The following is a 20,758-nucleotide window of genomic DNA, read 5'->3' as shown; positions in this document are numbered from 1 at the left end:
CCTTACAAACTGAAAAGACAGCACCACCCAGCTGTCTCACTACTGAGACATAAACAGGGTTTGGCAGTCTGGGCAGAGTAATTTATGCCAGCATACTTTTCTGATGACTCAGTTACTGGAGGAATGCATGTTACTGCTGTTCCTTGAAAGAACCCTATGCTCCGTTGAGTAGGTCACAGTGACTGGGTTCATATCAAGCTAAGGCACCATATTACCAGCAGAAGCACGATATGCTAAACCACAACCAAAAAGCTAAATTACAGCTTAGCACAGGGGTGGGTAACCTGAGGCCCCAGGGCCACTTGTGCCTCCCCAGTCCTACAGGTAGTCTTCACTTAACGACCATTCGTTCAGCAACCGTTCAAAACTACAACAGTGCTGAAAAAAATGGCCTTAGGACCTGTGCCCAAAATTACAACTGTTGTAGCACCCCTGCAGTCACGTGATCAAAATTTGGGCACTTGGCAGCCCACCCGCATTTTTGACTGCTGTGGTGCTTCACCCCCCCTCACCCACCTATCTCCCCCCACCATCTCTGCCCTTTTGGAAGCCCTGCACCCTGTCTTGTGGGGCGGCAAGCCCAGCCTCGCGGCGCGAGTCCACCTGTCCCATCCCAGCCGCGTGGCAGACCACCACTACAAGCTCCAGCCTCCCCAGCCTGCATTCCTTCACCCAGCTGCCTCCTCTCCTAGTTCCCCGCACCCACCTTTCTCCTTTTTCTCCCAGCTGCCACGGGCAAAGCAGAAACACCTGGACCCAGCTTCTCCAGCGAACATTCAAAAAGGACCCAGCAAAGGCAGCCAGGCATTTCTGCTTCACCTGCGGCAGCTGGGAGAAAAAGGAAAAAAGTGCATGCGGGGAACTGGGAGAGGAAGCAGCTGGGTGAAGGAATGCAGGCTGGGGAGGCTGGAGCTTGCAATGGTGGTCTCCTGCTGCATGGCTGGGACAGGATGGGTGGCCTCGTGCCGCACGGCTGGGCTTGCCCCCAAGACAGGGTGCAGGGCTTCCAAAAGGGCAGAGTTGGGGGGGAGAGATAGGTGGGGGGAGACAGGCGGGGGGAGTTGAAGGCTGGGATGAACCAAGCCTGGAATGGCTTAGATTGGGGAGGGGAGGGTGCTCAGGCTAAAAAAATTGAAATGAAAGATCCCCTGTGCAAGCACTGAGTCATGTCTGACCCTTTGGGGCTAATGACGGGTAAAATTCACTTAACAATGGCAAGGGGAATTGCTGGGATTGCTGTTGCTAAGTGATGCCATCTCACTTTACAACTGCATGGCTCTGCAACTTAAGTGAAGACTACCTGTATTTTTGTCATTGACAGAGCCACTTCTAACTACAGTTGCTACAAATGAGCAGTGTGATTTCCTGCCATTATGAGATGAGATGGGACGGGGACACGCACACACACACAGTGTAAGTTCTATAATAGGCTTAAAATAATTTAGAAACTAGACAACTCTGGCTCTGCTAACTTGGTTTCATCATTCCACCCACAAAAGGTTAAATGAAGCACTTGGATTTCCCACTCTTGCTTAAAACCATGTGTGAACTCACTCTTTCTGTAGGTGTAGAAGTCCATTCTTGATCTTTACCAAAACCTTTAAAAGCCTTTTAAGTAGATATGTGTAATTGTAGATATGCAATAACATAGCATTTTCCAACCATGGAAAGACCTTCACTATTTTATCTCAAGCACAACTTGAGTTATTCACAATTCTGTAGGACATATCACTGCATATGGCTACAATGTTTTAAAAAAAGAACCACCAAATGCCATTTTTCTATTCTTAGATTTTGAATTCTTGAACAAATTCTTATCCTACAGAGAACTGTGTTTATTTTTACAATGGGTGTGGCTGACAGGAACACCTTTGTAGAGATTAGCAATGCATGAGAACAGAAGTAGGAAGCATATTTACAATCAGCAGATGGAAGAGGGTAAGGCCATGCTGTTCTGGCTTTGATACGGAATTTATTCTCTCTTTGGGGCCACTTCCTTGATACTGTGACTTTTCCTAGTGTTGCACTGAAATATATTACATAAACATTAAAGGTTAAGGAGGTGGATTCATAATACACAAAACGGATTCTATTCCTCCCCCATTATACATGTATTCTGGAACTCTTAAATGGAAAAAAGAGACATTTCACAATATAATTAAGTTTACCAACTTATTAGATAGATACACCATTCTTCAGCTATCTGAAATATTAGGACAAGGTTGTTGATCCATCTCTTCCTTTATGATAGTGAAAGGAAAGGATAGTTCTGTGTTTTCACATACGTATTAGCCACTAGTATCTTCCGTCTACATGCTTCTCTAGGCAGCAGCCTAGACTATCAACAAATGCTAGTTTCCAAGAGATATCCCTTCCACACATACAGGACTCAAAACACATCCCAACAGTTATTTATTCAATTTCTTTCCCATTGTTCATAAAAATATGGACAGGAAGCCATTTCAGCAGCAACTTTTGGCTGACGTATGGGAAGAAAATGCATACAATAAAATGGTAGATCATAAGCTGAACGAGAACCAACAGGGTGATGCAATTGCAGAAAGAGTAGATGTAATCCTACACTGCATCAACAGAATATAGTATCAAGATTAACAGAAGTCCAGCTTGGAACACTTTAGGATGGATACTGACAAACTAGCTGTGTCCAGAGGACAGCCACCAAGATGAGATCTGGAAATAAAAAGTAAGAGGAACAGTTGGGGGCACTGGATATGTTTGGCCTGGAGAAGACTGCAGGGAGCAATGGTAGTTTTCTTCCAGTATCTGGAGGTAATAGAAAAGATTGGGCAGAACTGTTCAAAATCGTTCTAGCAGACAGGACAGGAAACAATGAGTTTAATTACAAGAAAGCAATTTTTCGTTGGACATCAGCAAAAACCTTAACAGTAAGACTTGTTCAACAATCAAACAGGCTGTGTCAGGAGGACTCTCCTTTACTGAAGATGTTTGAAGAGAGGCTGGATGGCAATCTGTGAAGGACACTGTAGTCGATTCCTGCACAGGGCAGGAGGTTGCAGTAGACTATCTTCAAGATATTTTCCAACACTGATTCTATCACTCTAAATAAATAATAGATGGCACTTGAGTTTCTGAAGCACAAAAATCTAGGATAATAAGCTGATATTCAAGGTTTCAATACTAGTTAAATCACAATGCATGGTGGAATAAAACAATGTGATTTTGAAGGATGTGTAGCTATCCATAATGAAACAGATTACTTTGAGTGTAGATCTGTGCAGATAGTTTATTAGCCATGTAAGTGGCCCACAATTAAAACTTTCCTCCTTAGAATCCATAATACCAAGTTTGTGTCAGTCACCAGTGTCCCACAATGAAAACTAAAAACATCATGTGCTTGATCACTTCACAATGCAGGGTGGCCTGTTTCTGTACCTCTGTACTTAGGCTAGTTGGCTGGATTCACAGATGGTGCAGACAGAAATATAGGTGGGACTGAATGTTTTACACACACACACACCCTTGGCATTTGTGGGCTTTGCAGGATGGAATGGATGCCTTAAGCATTGCATAGGCTTCAAAAGACACCCTTTAAACAGTTAAATCTCCTACTCAAACTCAACTCCTGATAACTTAGGAGACAAATTCACTTCAATATGGAAGTGACTTGGCATTTTTTTTGGTTAAAAAAAAACTTCACAGACTAGTCTGTCACTGATACCCCTTTAAAAACATGGGCAAGGTTAATTCTAAGGCTTGATTCTGCCTTAACCCTCTTCCCCAAAGTCCTTTAGCAATTTCTGCCCTAATGACTTCTCCGTAACACTTGCTCTTCTGTCCCTTGAGAATAAGGTTGCAGGTTTTTTTAGAAATGTGGTGGCATAAGGTGCCCCTCTACACACAAGCTGCATTCACTACCAAGCCTATAAGATTCTCCCCTCCCCACCATATATATGAACTGCTTAAATTGCCGTCGTCATAAAACATTCACAGCAAGCTGAATTTACACTGAGTGGTGACGGGGGAAGGAATCAGACAGGAACCAACAGACCAAGAAACCACTAGTTACAACTCTCATCTTTCCTATCTTCTTTTAACATGAGATCATATAGAAGTCTGACAGTTGTGAACCTGGAGAAAACTGGCATAATGAATGATTGTATTTAATCAAACTGTATCTGATCAAAGTTGTAAAGTACCATAAAACAATCCTCAAATCAAGAAGGTAATCTAAGGGAACCAAAACTCTTGTCTTTGGGCTAAAATTCACAACATGAAAGTAACAGACAATGGAAATATAGCAGATCCATGTTTATTCCAATTCTTCCACCTGGGTTTGTAATAGTCCATCAGAGATTCACAGGGATGGGGAGGAGTTAGAATGATTACATCGGGACTATTTTTATCAATAAAGAAATAAAGGTGTAGAAGCTGGAATTCCCCCAAATCTGTTTATGCTAATTCTCAGCTTACCCCATTCTACTTTGCTAAAGCTTTAAAGCAATTTGCAATGCTAGGTACTACTTACTCTCCATGCCTTGCATGTTGTAATGTCTTGCAAACTAAGTTTTTGGAAGGGAGATTCCCCCAAATCCCATATACCTTTGTCATTGAAAATCAGGAGCTCTTGAAACAACAGCCCATACTCTTCTTTATTGTCAATTTTAGTGCAAACTACAACACCTATTAAAGCTTTATTACCTCAATATTCACGTTGCACTGATACCTTTATCTCAGCTATCTTTTAGCTGATCAGAGAGATGCGCTTTCTTATGACGTCACCAAATTCTGTCTGTTAGAAGCTTGCTAGGAACAGTTCAAACCAGGGTTTCTCCACCGGGGTTCCATGAGAGCTCACTAGGGGTTCCCTGGGTGATTGCAATTTTTAAAAAAAATTATTTCAAATTTGGGCAACTTCGCATTAAAGAGCTAAGTTTCATTCGTTAGTTTTAGTTTAAGGACACTGTTAATGCATATATACAGGCCTACACAGGAAACAAATATAATAATTTTGTAACTTCTGGCCTATATTTGAGCCTGGGGTTCCCTGAGGCCTGAAAAATATTTCAAGGGTTCCTCCAGGGTCAAAAGATTGAGAAAGGCTGATTGAAACTGACAATTTTTTACTTACCTTATATTCCTTTTTAACCTTATTTCATGTTGTTAATATTATTCTGTTATATTATTCAAATTTGGTTAATGACAAGAGTTTGACTTAGTCTCCTTGCTTCCTCACGCCCACATGCATGACCTCCACCAATGACAGCTTTTTCTACCTCTAGGCCTACCATTCCCCACTAATGGGAGAAGCAGCCAGACACCAGAAAGCCAAGAACCCAACTAATGCCTGAATAGCACAGATGTATTTTCCTTCTTTCCACAAAGAATAATTCTGGTAGGAAAACTATCAGGACTTGCCTGTAGATCCATCAGCTAAATGTTTAAAATTAAATGCTTCAACTTCCCGGAAGCAGGTTTGTTCCTCTGCTGTCTAACACTTTATGATAGGCTCAGGAATTGGGCTTAAGTAGGAAAAGGCTTATGTACAGAAGTTGTTGGTTGCTTCCTAAAATGTATTTCCCTCATTTTTAAAAATTTACATGGAGAGAAGAAGCAAAGAGTAGCCAAAGCCTTGTCTCTCTTTAATGTTGCAAAGTTTGGTTCCAAGAATGAAATATGGCATACGATTACAATAGTTTCGAAAGACACAGGTATTAACATTTGTGACTGATCTTTCTAACATTACAGTGTCTATTTTCTGGTAGCTTACAAAATGGAGGAAGGGAAAATGCAGGCTAATATAATGCTGAAGTTCCCTTGGCTAGTGAGGCGGAAACAATTCTGACATCATTCCTTCTCTTCTCATGCATTGCAAATGCTAAACAAATGGCTAGCTTTTCTCCCCGCCTCCCTATCCCAATATGACATCAGTGATTGGGGCTTAATCAGTAATAAAGGAAACCCCTGTTGGAGATAAAATGTCCCAACTACCAAACCAACTCATTTTCTATGACATTCATGACCTCTACCAAATTTGTTCACCCTACTTTCTGTTAGTCAAACAGTTGACAATGCAACCATATTTGAGCTGCAAACTGCCTGGCTGCCTCCCCTCCTGCAGATGTAGGAAGAGCATGGCTCAGCTTCTCTGTGATATTTCTTTCCCCTTTCCACACAAGAACACTTGTTCTTCAGCTGCAGAAACTTTTCTGTTACTTTTAGATGTGCTCAAGATTTCTCAGTTGCTTGGTGCACAGATTCCAGAAAGCTTTGTATCAGCACACACAGTTCTGTAGAAATGGAAAGGGAAGTGGGAAACAAGGATCACAATTTAAAACTGGGAGATGCTGGCAGCAGAGAACAAGTGTTAGTCCTTGAATGCCATCATATCAGCTGTTTACTTCAGCCTAACCACAGAACTCTGATGGCTAGAACCCACATGGAAGAACAGATCCCCTTTCTCAAGACCCAGATGAGAAATGACACTGGAAGGAGAGCACCAAACCGAAAAGTTGTTTTATTGGTACCATACATGACCATAAATGGCACAAACTATGCAAAAAAAAAAAAAGCTTTACAGTGCCCCAGGGAGGTGGGAAGGGACAAGGTGGAGAGAGCTGATAGAGTACACGTCATCAGTTCATGCTGAGCCACAGCAGCGGAGGACGTGACACTCATATTTTTACTTAGGAAAAGGATACAGAAAAAACCAATGCCTTGTAAATTACACTACTGGCTGCTATAATTACCTGCCTGCAGGGAGCAGAGCAGGATGGAGGACCTGGGCCCAGTAATACAAAAGTGACCAGACCGCCATGAATATATCTCAGGTTCATCCAACTGGGCTCCATCAGAGCAGAGAATAATATCTGAGATTCCAGAGCATGACTTGGAAGGAAATTCTTCCCACAGCACTAGACAAATCATGGCCAAAACTTGCAGCTCTAGGCAAACTGATGACAATGCTGCTGCTAAGGGAAAAAAAATCTTTGCAGATAGAGATCATCTTGAAGGAACAGCCTAAGTAAGGTAAAAAAGTATTGTGCCATGACAGTACAGACTTTGTCCCCCTAAATGCAATCACCCTCACAATCAGTCTACTGTATGCCATGAGGTGGCCAAAATATTTTAAAAGTTATTTTGCACTCCTCTCAAAAATGGAAAACCATGCCTCACATGTGGCAACTTTGAGGCCTCTGTGACATAAAGCATCTTTTCTCTCCAAGATGTACAGGATAAAACTAGGCATCAAGGAAGAACATTGGAAGGTAGGAAGGTGGGTTTGCTTCCTTGGGGATTAAGTACCAGCATTTCGAATAAAAATGGATCTGTCTGGGTAGACAATGGTTTCCTAGAGACCATTCCATAAAGAGAAGAAACAATCACCTTTCCTTAGCAAAATGCTTCCCCAGATGCCATATCTTCAGCCCCATTTCTGTAGTTCTGCACTGCTGTAAATTGGTGACAGTACTCTCTGAACTCTCCTGCCTCCCAAGAAGGACACCCATCACAATCAACTCTCCCCCCCTCACCACCACTAGTAATGGGAGTGGCTGCCTTAGTGAGAACACAGTGAAAGGACAGCATCATACGCACAGCATACAGCGCAGAAATATACAAGCACGAGGTACACAAACTTGAAAGGGGACGGTTATGGTAGAGGAGAGTGGAGCAGGAACAGCAGCACACACAAATTACACAGAGGGGGCAAGTGGGGCAGCCATGCTGTCCTCAAAGGAGTGTATAAAGGAAGTCTGCAAAGTCTCTCCTTGGTTTGAAGCTCTCAGAACTGTATACAAAAACTAAGACTCCCAATTAGTAGACAAGCCTGTACAAAAATCAGGATTGGGGGAAACAGGGAGGGAGGGCAGATTTTTTTAAACTTACAATTTTATTTTATTTCTTTAAAAAAGCCCAAAATACTGAGGGTAGGGTATGTACGAGGACTGCAGTTTCCTTTAGGAGCAGGTGGGGGCAAAACAGCCCATGCCTAAAGATGTGACCAAAAGGACAGGTGCCCTTCCATGTTAGCTGCAGAATATTTTTCTAATGCATTCCAGAAAATTTAAAACCCCACATTATCTCCTGCCATATTGGTTTTCTGGGCTCTTCAGGCAAAGCAGAATCATTGCTCTGCCATCTCTATGACAGTCAAGATGAACTGCTTAAGAATCAACCCACAAAAATCATAGCTGCCCCAAATGTGAGTCATGACATTGTCCACAAGACTCTGTTAGACTCTCCTGCTAAAATGGAACCCTCTCGATGCCTGATATGAAACTGACTGATAAAAGGGAGCTTAGGCCAGATTTTTCCTGCCCATCTTAAGCACTCAGTCCTGTGGCCTCCCAAGGTACTCCATGCTGCTCCAGCAAAACTTTGAGGCGCTAAGGGGCTGCTATGGAATACCATCCCATAACAGTGTTGCTTGTGGTGTCCAGGGCACTGGATGCATGGACAGGGAGGGAGAAGGAATTAAAATTCTGCTGGGACTAGAAGCCCACTGTTCCAATTCTGCCCTAAAGGGCACAGCCAAGAGTGCAGACAGCAGGGAATCGTGGCCAGGCTAACTGTAGGCAGGCAGGCGCTGCAGTGCCCATAGGCCCTGATACCTTGTCGGCCAGCCACTCTTCTTCACAATTGTCCAGGTAGAACGGTTTCGACTCAGTCCATGGGGGCACCAGCCAAGTCAAGTATAGGCCCCACTGGGCACTGGTTTTGGGGCTTTATTGTGATGCTTGCGACGTTGGATTCTCAGACTTGCTCTCCTGACTGGAAGGGGGCTTGCTGTTCCAGGGGCTGTTGGCGCCCAACGCGGGAGAGTTGTTGAAGCTGTCCTCATCATCAATGCCATTGGCAGCGTCAAACTGTGTGTTCTCCAGTCGTGTGATAAGGCGCTCATCCTCGTCGCCAAACTCCCCACCCATCAGGGTTGGCTCGCCCACCACCATCACATCCTGAGGAGGGAAGAGGGTCCCGAAACATAATCGAGGTGGAGACTGCCCTGACCCATATCACAATGTTCAAGGGAGCCACCTGTCAGAAAAGCAAGGATATCTCCCCCTACTCTCCTAGAATGAGGGATCAAAATTAGCCTTAGTCTCTACTCACCCTTCCCTGGCACCTTCCAGATGTGTTGGGATTCAACAACCAGGAGTGGCAGTTCCAGAACATCTGGAAGGCACCTCATCTTGGGAGGCTGCAGTATTCCCTTTCCAATGTTGCCCCCCTCTGGACTTAGAACAATATTACTGTTTCTGTTTCTACTGTGTCTTGACAGAGACAGCATCTGATAATCAGTGGATACCCTGGGACACTGGAGAGTCATGGTCTCCTCTCCACTCTGACCTGAATGGTTCAAGGCTTACTGCAACCTGAAGAAGAGGAAGTCTGAATATCTTCCTGCTCACAAAAAATGAGACATTGGTACTAACAGAGTCTACTCAGAGCCTCCAAATGGACTGCTACATTAAGAAACAAGCAAAGCTTTCTTAATCTCTTTTATGTTATAAGACCAGGATGGGCATAATCAAGATAAATATCTCTGGGACATCTACAGTAGATTAGCAAGGGTTTCTGACATTCATTTAACAGCAACAACTAAGCCACTTTCCCTTTACACACCAGGTTGCTAAAAAAGAACATGTGAGGGAAAATCAGGAATGGATTTCTGTGTAAAAGGACTCTGAGAAATCAATTCTGGGTGACCTTATGCTCAGAGGTGACCTTATTCCTTAACTCTTAGGGTGTCTCCTGAACCTGGCTCAAGTTGGTGGACTCCTAGAAGCCTGAATTCTTCCGGGTTTTGTTGTAGGAAGCATCACCCACCCTTTTTGAGAGTGCTCCAACTGCATGAAACATGGCCCCAGGCCAAGGAGTTCTCAGGTTAATAAGAAAGGAAAAAATGAAAAGGGGATGCTTACAGGTACCTGACTGGAGAGGGCAAAGGTGCTGGCTGGGCTCTTCTTCTTGCTGTTGCTATTGTTGGTATTGCCTCCACCGGAACTCATGGTGCTACCTCCAGACATCTTCCTTTTCCGGCGCTTACTAGGCTGCTGACGTGCAGGCTCAGCTGGGAAGGTGTTCATGAAGTAACATTTGGTGAGATATCTTGCCTTTAGTAAAAGAATCTAGTGTTCCCAATTGTTTCAACACAGCCAAATTGTAAATTTGCATGCTCCAAGCAAGACCTGATATACTTGCCAATATTTATTACAAAAGTTTATAACACCCGATTCATCAAACTCTATAGCATATCTTCATTCCACACTAATTCCCACTTTCATTTTCATGTCCCATGCTATAGTTTCAGAGACAGGGTTTTCGCACAGGATAACACTCAGAAGAAGAAGAACACTCAAAAGCTCTGTAAGGCAGGCCTGAGAGGCATTCCAACTGCCAGAAGCACAATGCCCTACTGCCCTCAAGTGGGCTTTGTAGGAAATGTATCTGATTCAGTGGTCAGCGCACAGAATATTCTCTCCTAACCCTCAGTCAAAAATCTCACCAGGTGGTGCCACCATACGCTGCCACTTCTGGAACAAGCACGTCTTGAGGCAATCCCGAGGACTGAGACTGTAGGTCTTGTGCCGGGACATCAACTCCTGCATTGGTTCTAGGATTACACACAGCTGGTAGGAAGAAGAGGAGAGAGAAATTCTGAAGCAAAGGACAATCCCAGATGGAATCCTCCTGGAGCCAGAGATAGATCTCTAGATCTTGGTCTGAACCTGGCCAGGTTTGGACACAGACATTCTGACAAAACAAACAATTTCTTAGTGCCTGATACCTGGTACATACAATAAAGAACAAAAAAGAACACACAATAAAGAACATCCTAGCTTCAATCTTAGCCATTCTTTGTTAGCTGGGATCAAGCTGGGTGGCAATTTTTAGACATGAACTTCAAGCTACCTGTAGAATTCACAGGATTTTCTTGACTGTTAGCAAAGTCACATGTTAAAGATGTTTTGTCTCAAGCAGTGATGGCAAACCTATGACATATGTGTCAAAGGTGACATGCCACAATGTTTTGGGTGACAGGCCACATTCACCAACAACACCCGACAACAACTACTCTCCCTGTTCAAGTTACCAAAGAAACTGAACAAACAAAAAGCACTGCAACTCCCCCCACCCACATATCTCCCCCCACCACCTCTGCCCTTTTGGCCACCCTGCCTTGCGGGGTGGCAAGCAGCCCCAGAACCACTCGGCTCTGGGGCTGCTTGATACGCCCTGGGAAAGCCACAGCCACCCCAGCACAGTCCCAGCCACAGTTGCCCTCGCCACCTCCAAGCCACCTGCTGCCCTGCCCTCCACGTCCCAGCTCACCTTGCCCTCTTCTTGTTTCCTCTCGCAGAAAGCCAGTTCCTGGAGAAGCCGCTTGCAAATTGCAAGCAGCTTCTCCAGGAACCAGCTTTGTGTGAAGCCAGCAAAAGCACACCCCTTCACTCAAAGGCACCCCCTCGTGCTCCTTCACACCAAGGCGCGCCCTTTCGCACAAACTGCAAGCAGCTTCTCCAGGAACCAGCTTTGCACAAAGGGCAATCACAATAATTAACAATAACAATAATGTTCAGAGGGGTGACATGCCAGCACAGCCAAGTTAGGCACTTTCCGAATTTTTGACATGCTGAGCCCAAAAGGTTTACCATCACTGGTCTAGGAAATCTGTGAAGCATTCACTAGAATTAATGCAGCAAATTGATTTTCATACCTAAGTATGTTTAGTTAAATCTGGACTTGTTTGCAAAACTTATCAGCATACCTTTCTTGTATGCTTTCTTAGCTTCCTTCTATGTGAATAGGGTTGTGCAAAACAGTTCAGACACAAGGTTTTCCATGCATGGAACAGCTGGTTTGGGTGGTTCATGGCCATACCAGAAGATGCATGGTTGTTCTGGATACATCCAAAACACATTTATAAGTGTTGGGCACTTGAAAGTGAAGGCACTGGGAGCTACTGAGTGGAGGACAAGAGAAAGAGGGTGACATCCCAGAGTGCTATAGAAACTGGTGGATGTGATCTTAGAACCACTGACTGTAATCGTTGCAACTCCTGGGAAAAGTGCCGGAAGACTGGAGAAGAGCTAATGTTGTTCCAATCTTTAAACCAAGGAAAAAAATGGACCCCCAAAACAAGCAATCAGCTTGACAACAATACCTGAGAAAATCCTAGAAAAGATAATTAAGCAGTGAGTGTACAAGAAGCCGGCATGAATTTGTTAACAATAGGTAAAAATCAGACAAATCTTATTGTTTTTTTGACAAAGAGACTAAATTAGTAGACCAAGGGAATGCCTAGTGTATAGCATTTGATAAATGTTGCAATTAGTTGAACTGCTGTGCTGAACATGTGGCCCTTAATGGATCTATCTGCATGGAGAGGTAAGTAGTGGGGTACTTCAGGGTTCTATCCTGGGCCCAGTGCTCACCAACATTTTTCTAAATGACTTAAACGAGGGGCCTGAAGGGACGCTCAGCAAATTTGCAGACACAAAGCTAGAGTGGTGGGGGTATTGTTAACAGCTCAGGCTTAAGATTCAAAAGGATCTTGATAAAATGAACACTGCGCTCTATCCAACGAATTGCTGTTCAATGTAAGAAATGTAAGGTTCTGGGTAGATAGGAAAAAACAGATGCACAGATACAAGACAGGGAGTAACTGGCTTGGTAGTGATACTTGTAAGAAGAATCTGGGTGTCCCAGTAGATCACAGATTAAGCATGAGCCAGCAGTGTGCTGCAATGTGCTCCCAAAAGAGCCAATGCACTTCTACCTACCTACCTACCTACCTACCTACCTACCTATCTAATTTGTAGGCCGCCCAACTCCCAATAACTTTGGGTGGTTCACAACAACTAAACAAGAGAAACACAATAAAACCAATTTTTAAAAAATTGAAAAGATGACAAGAATGACAGTCTGGATGGGAATGAAGCCAGGGGTTTTGCTTTCCCTCACCAAATGCCTGGGTGAAGAGCCAGGTCTTCATGGCCCTTCTAAACAAGAGCAGAGCGGGGGCCATTCGGATCTCTGATAGTTCTGCTCTCTGCTGCGCTGATCAGATTGCAACTGGAATACTGTGTCCAGTTTTGGTTGCTACGATGCAAGAAGGGTGCTGAAGAATTGGAAAGAGCAACAAAGGTGGTGAGGGACTTGAATGCTAAATCATAAGAACAGTTAAAAGAACTGATTATATCTTTAGCCTGAAGAAGAGAAGGCTAAGGGGATACATATTAGCAATCTTTCAATACTTGAACGTCAAAGGGAAGACAGAGTGGATTTATTCTCTGTAGTGCTTGAGGGTTGGACAAGAACCAGTGGATGGAAGCTTTTCAGAGAGAGAGGTCTAAACTTCAAATCAGAAGGAATTTCCTGGACTGTGAAGGTTATTAAGCAGTTGAACAGCCTGCCTCCTGCAACCATGGGTGCTCCATCACTGAGATTTTCAAACAAAGGTTGAACAGCCATTTGTCTGGGATGATCTGAGGATTCCTGCCCTAGGTATGGAGTTGGACTACATGGCCTCCAAGGTCTTTTCTGACTCTATGATTCCCTGATTCTATGTATACCAGCTTTGCCCTACTTGCCCCATATAACCCCTCTGAGATTCCTACAGACTTTGTTTTGACCAAATCATGGCTCATCCAAAATGGTTTGGCAGAACTTCCAGAACAATTTGTTCAGATTTGAAACAAAATACATTTTCTGTTTTCTATATACCCCTAGTGAATGGTCCTGAGAGTTCTGGCTAGGATCCAGCCCTTTATTCTATCACAGTGATATGGAAAAAATTGCTTATTGGTTCTCTATATTGCCACTACTCTGAAAATCCAACTAGTGAGAATATGATTGCTTTTCATGAATACATTGTCTGCCAGGAATCATCTAAAACATAGAAGAATATATATTCTCACAAAAGTAAAAGTCTACTAAAAAACCCTTAGAATAGCCTTTATAGCAGTGTAAAATACAGAAGAACATTGTTGTCCAAATGGCATTTTTAAAAGTGGCCATTCTGTTTCTGTCCAAAGACTGAAAGGAAGAAATACCAAGGAGCTTATTTCTTAAGTTTCATGGGCACTTACTCGGAGGTAGTTGAGTGTGGAGTTTGAAAGTCCACACCGAGTGATGTTTTTGGACAACTGGTCCAACATCTGGGGATCTTGCGCCTGGAGAGAGAATGTTAGAAGCAGAAATAGAACAGTCAAACAAGAATATATGGCATCAGCACATAGTATGTACATTGAAGCACTGGAACCTTAATCTTTTAAAAATGTTACAGTATAACATTTGGATACCAAAATAGGATGTGTGGCTGTGAAATGTTTACATGGTTGTCGTATGTGCTCACCTTAACTACTGTATGCCAGTACAGACTTGAGTCTAGAGACACTCTAAAAATCTAGCCTACAATTGATTCTTCTCCCTGCCCTTAAAGACTTTTAAAAATGTTATCAGCAAACACTTCAAGAGGTAGAGTAGTACCTTACTGCTCAGACTGTTAATTTCGGCAAGGACAGACCAATAGCCAGGTTTATTTGGTTTTGGCTCAGAATGTTTTGTAAACCTAGTCACTGGCGATATAATGGCTTAGCACAGTAAGTAACTGCAGCCATTATGGCTTGTTTAATCATCCATGCAAAAAACAAGCCACAGCTTAGCGCAAGTCACAGAAGTGACATTTGCAGTAAGGCAACCTGGTAAGATTATGGTTAGTTGACCACCATTTTAAAACAACCAGGTTTTCTTTATTATAGAACACTCAACCTTTCAGTCGAAAATTACCAAACTATTTGGTAATGTAGTCCTCTGCTCTCCTGCATGATCTACTTGAGTCTCAGAAAGTAATGGTGCAGCAGAGAAACCCTCAACACTATGCAGTGGGCACAAACCACCAAAACAACCTGTCAAGACTGACCATCAGAAATATTTAAACCCAATCTAAACAAAGGCTATTACTAAACTCTGAACTTACATGCATAGCAAGAATGCTACGGGGAATAAGTTCCCGGTGCTGCCGGACACTGAAGTGCCATGTCTTTATCCTCATCATGTCATCAAACATGAATTCCAAGTAGAGGCGGCCCTCCACAGACACCTGGGCAAGCAGAAAGCAAACAACGGGCCACGAGATTCAAGATGAGTATTCTCTAAACAATGATTTTAACACTTATGTATTAAGCCTGTGGACCATGTAATAGAATCAAACTCTGGATTCTTTTTCAGATTATGGCACCACACTACTCAAGTTATATCCCCAGAGGCACATTATTTTACTAGACGACAACTGAAAGTCATTTACTGGATATTTGACATTCTGTTAGCCTTCCCAACAGGAATATACTTTTCTTTTCTTGTAACTGCTTTCTGCTAGATTATTTCCTGATTTCTCATTCTTTGGTATCTAAAGTTAGAACATGAGATAGAGAAGCCATTATAATTTCAGACTAGGTTCCCATGAGGTTTATTGCTTTATCCAACACATTTTTATACATTCATTAAATGGCCTATGGTGTACATTTGCAAAATGATTAAGATTTTATCAAAAACAGGAAATGATAGTATTTTCATAAGAAATATGAAATACAAAATGGCATTACTGTCCTTGATATGGAATATCCACTAAAGCTAATTATATAGGTCATATTATCCTATATACTTCATATAAAAAGAAACAACAATTGGCTAAAGTTAAACTTATAGGGGACAAAATAAAAGAAGTTAAATAAATGGATTAATAAAGGCAATGGATGAAATAGTGTATGGATCTGGTAGAAGCAGGGATGACTTGCAAGAGTAAAGATATGGAGAAGTATAGCAAATGGGGTTGGTGTAAACTAGTTTTATCTGTTTCCTGTTCTTTTTCTTATCACAGGCCTTTAATTCTGTTGTCTTACTATTTCTTATTCCTTTTCTGTGCTCCTCATAACATAGCTCACCATGAAGATGAACAGCATGATGGGCATGAACATAAGTAAGGTTAAAGAACTGTTATTGCTTTATGCATCTCCATGCAGATATTGATCTTAGTCTCAGCTAAATGCAAACTTAACAGGTTTTATGCTTTTAAAACATTTTTTATTCTACTGCACAAGCATGAGATTGAGCAAATGGAGAAATCTAGTAAATCATTGGATGTTTACATAGACTCCAGACTCATTAATTAACCATTAAAAAATTTAAACTGTGTAATACTAATTCTTCATCAACAGAAGATGATAGAGAAATTAACAACTACTTTGTTCTGCAGATTCCAGGGTATTCTAACAACTATATTCAGGGTCATCAAGCTTTTGATTTAACTGCTGTTTGTTTAAACTCAAAATATACAAGACACAGCAGCTATAATTTATGTGGATACTGAGAAAACAGCTTATTTCTTGGCAATTTTTGAGGCACATGTTGATTAGAGTTTTTGAAGATAAAATTTGATTTATTGGGCTTCTCAAAACATAAAAAGGGATTTATATGTTTTATTCACATCTGAAATTGGAGTGATTGTTAATAGTGTGCTTTCTCTTTGGTTCAATTTATGTCACAGTACATGCCTAGGATGCCCTCTTTCTCTACAGTTTGGCTGTAGACTCCCTGCCTGCATGGTTAAAAATTCTGAAGGTATTAATAGGGGAAGGGGGAAGAGCTTAAGATTTTTTGACAGTGGCATTTTATGTTTTACTGACACACCAGAAATTTCTTATTCCTAAAATTTCATTAGAACATGAGACTGGGATCCTATCTGCTTACCCAAAACAGGGGATGGATATATACATATATACATACATACACACATTCATACACGTACATATATAAAAAGACAGGACAAAATTATATAAAATGGCTATTGGTTGTTTGGTTGTTCTTTTATTTGGTCCAGATGCAATTGTGCCTATAACTATAATTGCTCAGGTTACCTGAGGGACCATCTCATCCCCACGACATTGACCCGTCCCACCCGTTCATGCAGAGAGGGCACATTATGGACCCCGTCTATAAGAGAATTCCATCTGGTGGGGTCCAGGAAGCGGGCCTTCTCAGCAGCGGCTCCCGCCCTTTGGAACATTCTGCCCCTTGAGGTGAGTCTAGCCCCATCACTCCTGACCTTCCAGAAGAACCTGAAGACCTGGCTCTGCCACCTCGTTTGGGGTGGGAAGGGGAGTGGTTATTCTTGGGGTGGCTGGCACCTCAAGAGTGCTCCCTACATACATACAAACTAAATTAGATCTTTTATCGCCATCTGGATTTTATTTTTCATTTTTCATTTTTTATATTTATATTTTATATATGATTTATGGTTATTGTTTTTAACTTGTTAGCTTTATTGTAAACCGCCCAGAGTCTCTCTTCTGGGGGGAGATGGGCGGTGGCAAAATTTGAAAAATAAATAAATAAATAACAATAACACTTGTTTTGCATACTCTGAATGCCTCAGAGAATATTCAGTAGGGATTGGTTGCGCTCACCCTGCTGTTTAAAGTAATTTAATGCTGGAAGATTTTTTGGGGTCCTATTATTACTGTTAACACGATTCTGGATCATGATAAAAGCACCTATGTTCTTCTTGAATATATCTCCAGTATTCATAATCAATTAAAATATCAAGTACTATGGATTTTTCAGGGGTAGGGGTTGTTGTGAATATAGTTCCCTTGGCAGCCAGCGGAACTCAGGCATTCCCAATTAATGCTTCCTTATGTAGACTTAGAATCCACATTTCTACAAGGAGTCATGGCTTTTTGTCAGATAGACATGAGATTTGCCTGTCCCTTTCCCCTATTCTGCAAATAGAAAATTTTAGTCCTTTAAAAAAGACAGGGAAAGAATGGAAGAAAAAGCTGTGAACTGAAGCTGGGAAAGGATACAGTCTCTGTTCAAAGTTGTACTTGCAAGAAAACATTGAAATGTCTAAGTAACAGAGAGAAGGAATATCTGTTTCAAGGGAATTCTAGCTCTGAAAAGGTAAGTAACAACATTTAGCTAGGAATGTTAACTTTAATCTTTGTTTTACCATGCTGTATTAAAGTCTGCTTTTTTAAAAAAAAATCTGTACAGTAATGGTGTGTACTTCAGCCCTTTATGGATCTCCTCAGATTGTACATGAAGAAAATCTAAAACATTTTCTGATCTGTAACAATTATTTTGATGCTTTCTCCTTCACTACTGAATGTTGGCATTTTGAATATTTAAAATTCAAAATAATTTTTACAGTTCTTTTTGCCTTTCTTTTTAAAGTAAAACTTTGCTTATCTCTGGTGTTATCTCCCAAGAGAGGAGGGGGTGAAACTTTAGTCACATACTTTTAAGACTGACAACCAGGAGTTGCAATATAGACATTATTTCAACTTTTACATTTTGACCTTTTAATCACTGGAAAGGCAATGCAGGTTATGAGAGTCCTATTTCTCTCAAGAAAGCAAGTGATTTTTCAGAGGACTGGAAACTTTTTATGGACTTTTTGCTAAAAGAAGAAAAAAGTAAAATGATGATCCACATTATGAATTTAATGAATGAGAAGATGAGAATTAAATAAGGGGTTGAAGGCATTTCTGGAATACTTAAGAGGGAGGGGATATGATGGATTTGTTAATATCTGTTGAAGAGAAGGTTGGAAGTCATATTTCATAACTTTACTTTCTTTCCTTTTTTCTTTTCTTGCACCTTTTTCTTTCTTTTCTTTTTCTTTAGATTTGACTTTTACTGTATATAAAATTCTTAATAAATATACATTTTTAAAAGAGTCCTCTCTCTCTCATATAGCAGGTGAGGTGCCTCTAGAAGACAAGTGGTGGCAGAAGGAACTAGCAAGCAGTACCCCAAAGCAGGAGGTGTGGCCCAGGTGTGAACACTCAGAAGGCTTTGGGGACCTCTAGTCCCAGGCTTGGTACCTTATGTGTTTAGTAATTCTACTATAGAAGTTGGCTACAAGAACATGTTTTGCTGTAAGCCTTCTGGAGTTGCATGACTAAAGCAGCATAGAAACATTTGTAATGCAGGTTTTATTTTGAGGGTTTTTTTGACAAAGGGGTAAGAAAGAAAACTTTTGAACAAGGTAAAATTTGCAGTGCTTGGTTTTTAAAATGTAATTTCCAGGCCCATTTTTCCTACTTCTTAAAAAATTGCTATGCCTATCCATTTTAAAATAGCGCTCTACTAAAATTTAAATTAAATTTAAAATTGTGTTGTATGCATTTGCATTTTTCTTTTGTTAATTATTTTAGCATAAAAAATAAATTAAAATATACATTGTAAAGCAATTTTGTTCCAATTCTATTTGTAGCTATCAACTCTTTCCCCTTCCAAGCAGAAGACCTCTTTACAAGAGTACATGAAGAATGGCAAAGACTGCAGTAAACACAAGTACCTCCTTGTAAGCCCTGGGGCTGGAGAAACACTGCTGCACTCTCACCTGGGTGAACATAGGCTTGCCATGCTGAGTGACCATAGTACACTGATCACAGTCAAGTGAAACAAAGTTGTTATGGAAGGATTCCTTTGGGTGCTTCAGAACATAATATAGCTCAGTAGCGCCTCCCTCAAAGATACTGCGGAAGTAGCGAGGAATTAGGGTACGGCCGATTGCTAGACGTCAGGAAGAAAAGGGTGACAAAAATCAAATTACTTTTCATTCTTTACAGTACACATTCATGACTAGCATTGGCAAAAGCATTTTTATGAATGAGATTATGAACAATGAATGGAATTGTCAACAGACTAAGACCCAAGTCCTGAATGTAGTGCTTGCTAATCATTCCTTGATGCTGCCAAGCTCCCTGCCCATCTCTTTCTTTTAGATTCTTCTATTTAAAAAGTATGGGGAGTAGCATACTACCAGCCTCAAAGAGAACTTTACTTCCAACAGTGCTTCTGGATCTATCCAGCTCAGTATTGTCATCACTATCTTGTAGCAGTTCTCAAGGTTTTCGGGCAGGAATCTTTCCTAGCCCTAGCTACAGATGTCAGGGCTAGTCTGCTACTCAACTATGTTTCCTTCACAACAACACAACAGCTTTAAGTTGTTCTAAATAGATATAATTCATTTTTTTCCTTCTTAGTTTATCTGCTTTCTAGAACATGACAGAGAACAAGTGGAAGGAACATATGCATATATGCACCATGACTATCCAAATCCAGAAATCTGCCATGTCTTAGGAGTTTTTTATTCAAAGAATTATAATATTCCCAAATAGGGATGAAATCTATATGCTGATATATTCAATGTTTTTTTCAAGCACCCTGAACATCCCTTCGAATTTCTATCAATCTGGAAGACATACAAAAGGATATCAGGTGTTGATTTTTAGAAATGAGGAGTAGGGGGAAAATGTGAAGCGTATGGGGAATTTTCTTTATATAAATTGGAATTTCAACAGTATTGTGATTAATGATATGTTAATTTTCATTTAAGAAATACAAATCCATTTTGAATAACAAAAATGCATCTAATAACTGAATGGAACAAGGAATTTCGAGCAAAAGACATTTCTGAAAATCTGTGTTCTTCCACCCTAAGGTAATGTGTTCTAAGAACTCCATGGTAATTTCTAAAGATACACAATGGGGACCACAGCTCTTACACAAGATCATAAATGCTAAATGTCTGCTGGGAATGCCTGGGCAGTTGCTGTAGGGACCTGTCAAGTAATACATATATTACTTATTCTAAAATCAACTTTATTAATTTCTGAACTTAACATTCAGAATTCTTCTGAAGATTCCCCTTTGTGATGGACCATGAAGACAAAGAGGTGTCTGATGCAGCTATACAAATGTGTAC

General features: G+C 41.2%; 1 protein-coding gene across 5 annotated transcripts in view; it reads right to left on the bottom strand.

The window, feature by feature from the left end:
• Positions 1-5,600: 5,600 nt before the first annotated feature.
• Positions 5,601-20,758, bottom strand: part of LDB1 (LIM domain binding 1) — a 72,239-nt gene continuing 57,081 nt past the window's right edge. Inside the window, exons 6-12 of one of the 5 annotated variants that reach the window (XR_010068197.1) lie at positions 19,391-19,563; positions 14,963-15,085; positions 14,073-14,156; positions 10,487-10,610; positions 9,903-10,051; positions 8,592-8,936; positions 5,601-6,269 (exon numbers count right to left, since the gene is read on the bottom strand). Coding sequence is in view for 4 of the 5 variants with exons in the window: in XM_063307032.1 (XP_063163102.1) it covers positions 8,706-8,936; positions 9,903-10,051; positions 10,487-10,610; positions 14,073-14,156; positions 14,963-15,085; positions 19,391-19,563 (884 nt within the window). In the remaining variant the exon portion in view is untranslated. Of the gene's footprint in view, positions 8,937-9,902; positions 10,052-10,486; positions 10,611-14,072; positions 14,157-14,962; positions 15,086-19,390; positions 19,564-20,758 lie in introns of all 5 variants that reach the window. The other 4 variants (XM_063307033.1, XM_063307034.1, XM_063307031.1 and 1 more) reach the window with 4 other exon arrangements.

The sequence above is a fragment of the Candoia aspera genome, chromosome 6, assembly GCF_035149785.1.
Source record: "Candoia aspera isolate rCanAsp1 chromosome 6, rCanAsp1.hap2, whole genome shotgun sequence".
NCBI classification, from domain to species: domain Eukaryota; kingdom Metazoa; phylum Chordata; class Lepidosauria; order Squamata; family Boidae; genus Candoia; species Candoia aspera.
The sequence above is the reverse complement of the archived record's forward strand: the minus strand, read 5'-3'. Positions and strand labels throughout refer to the sequence as shown.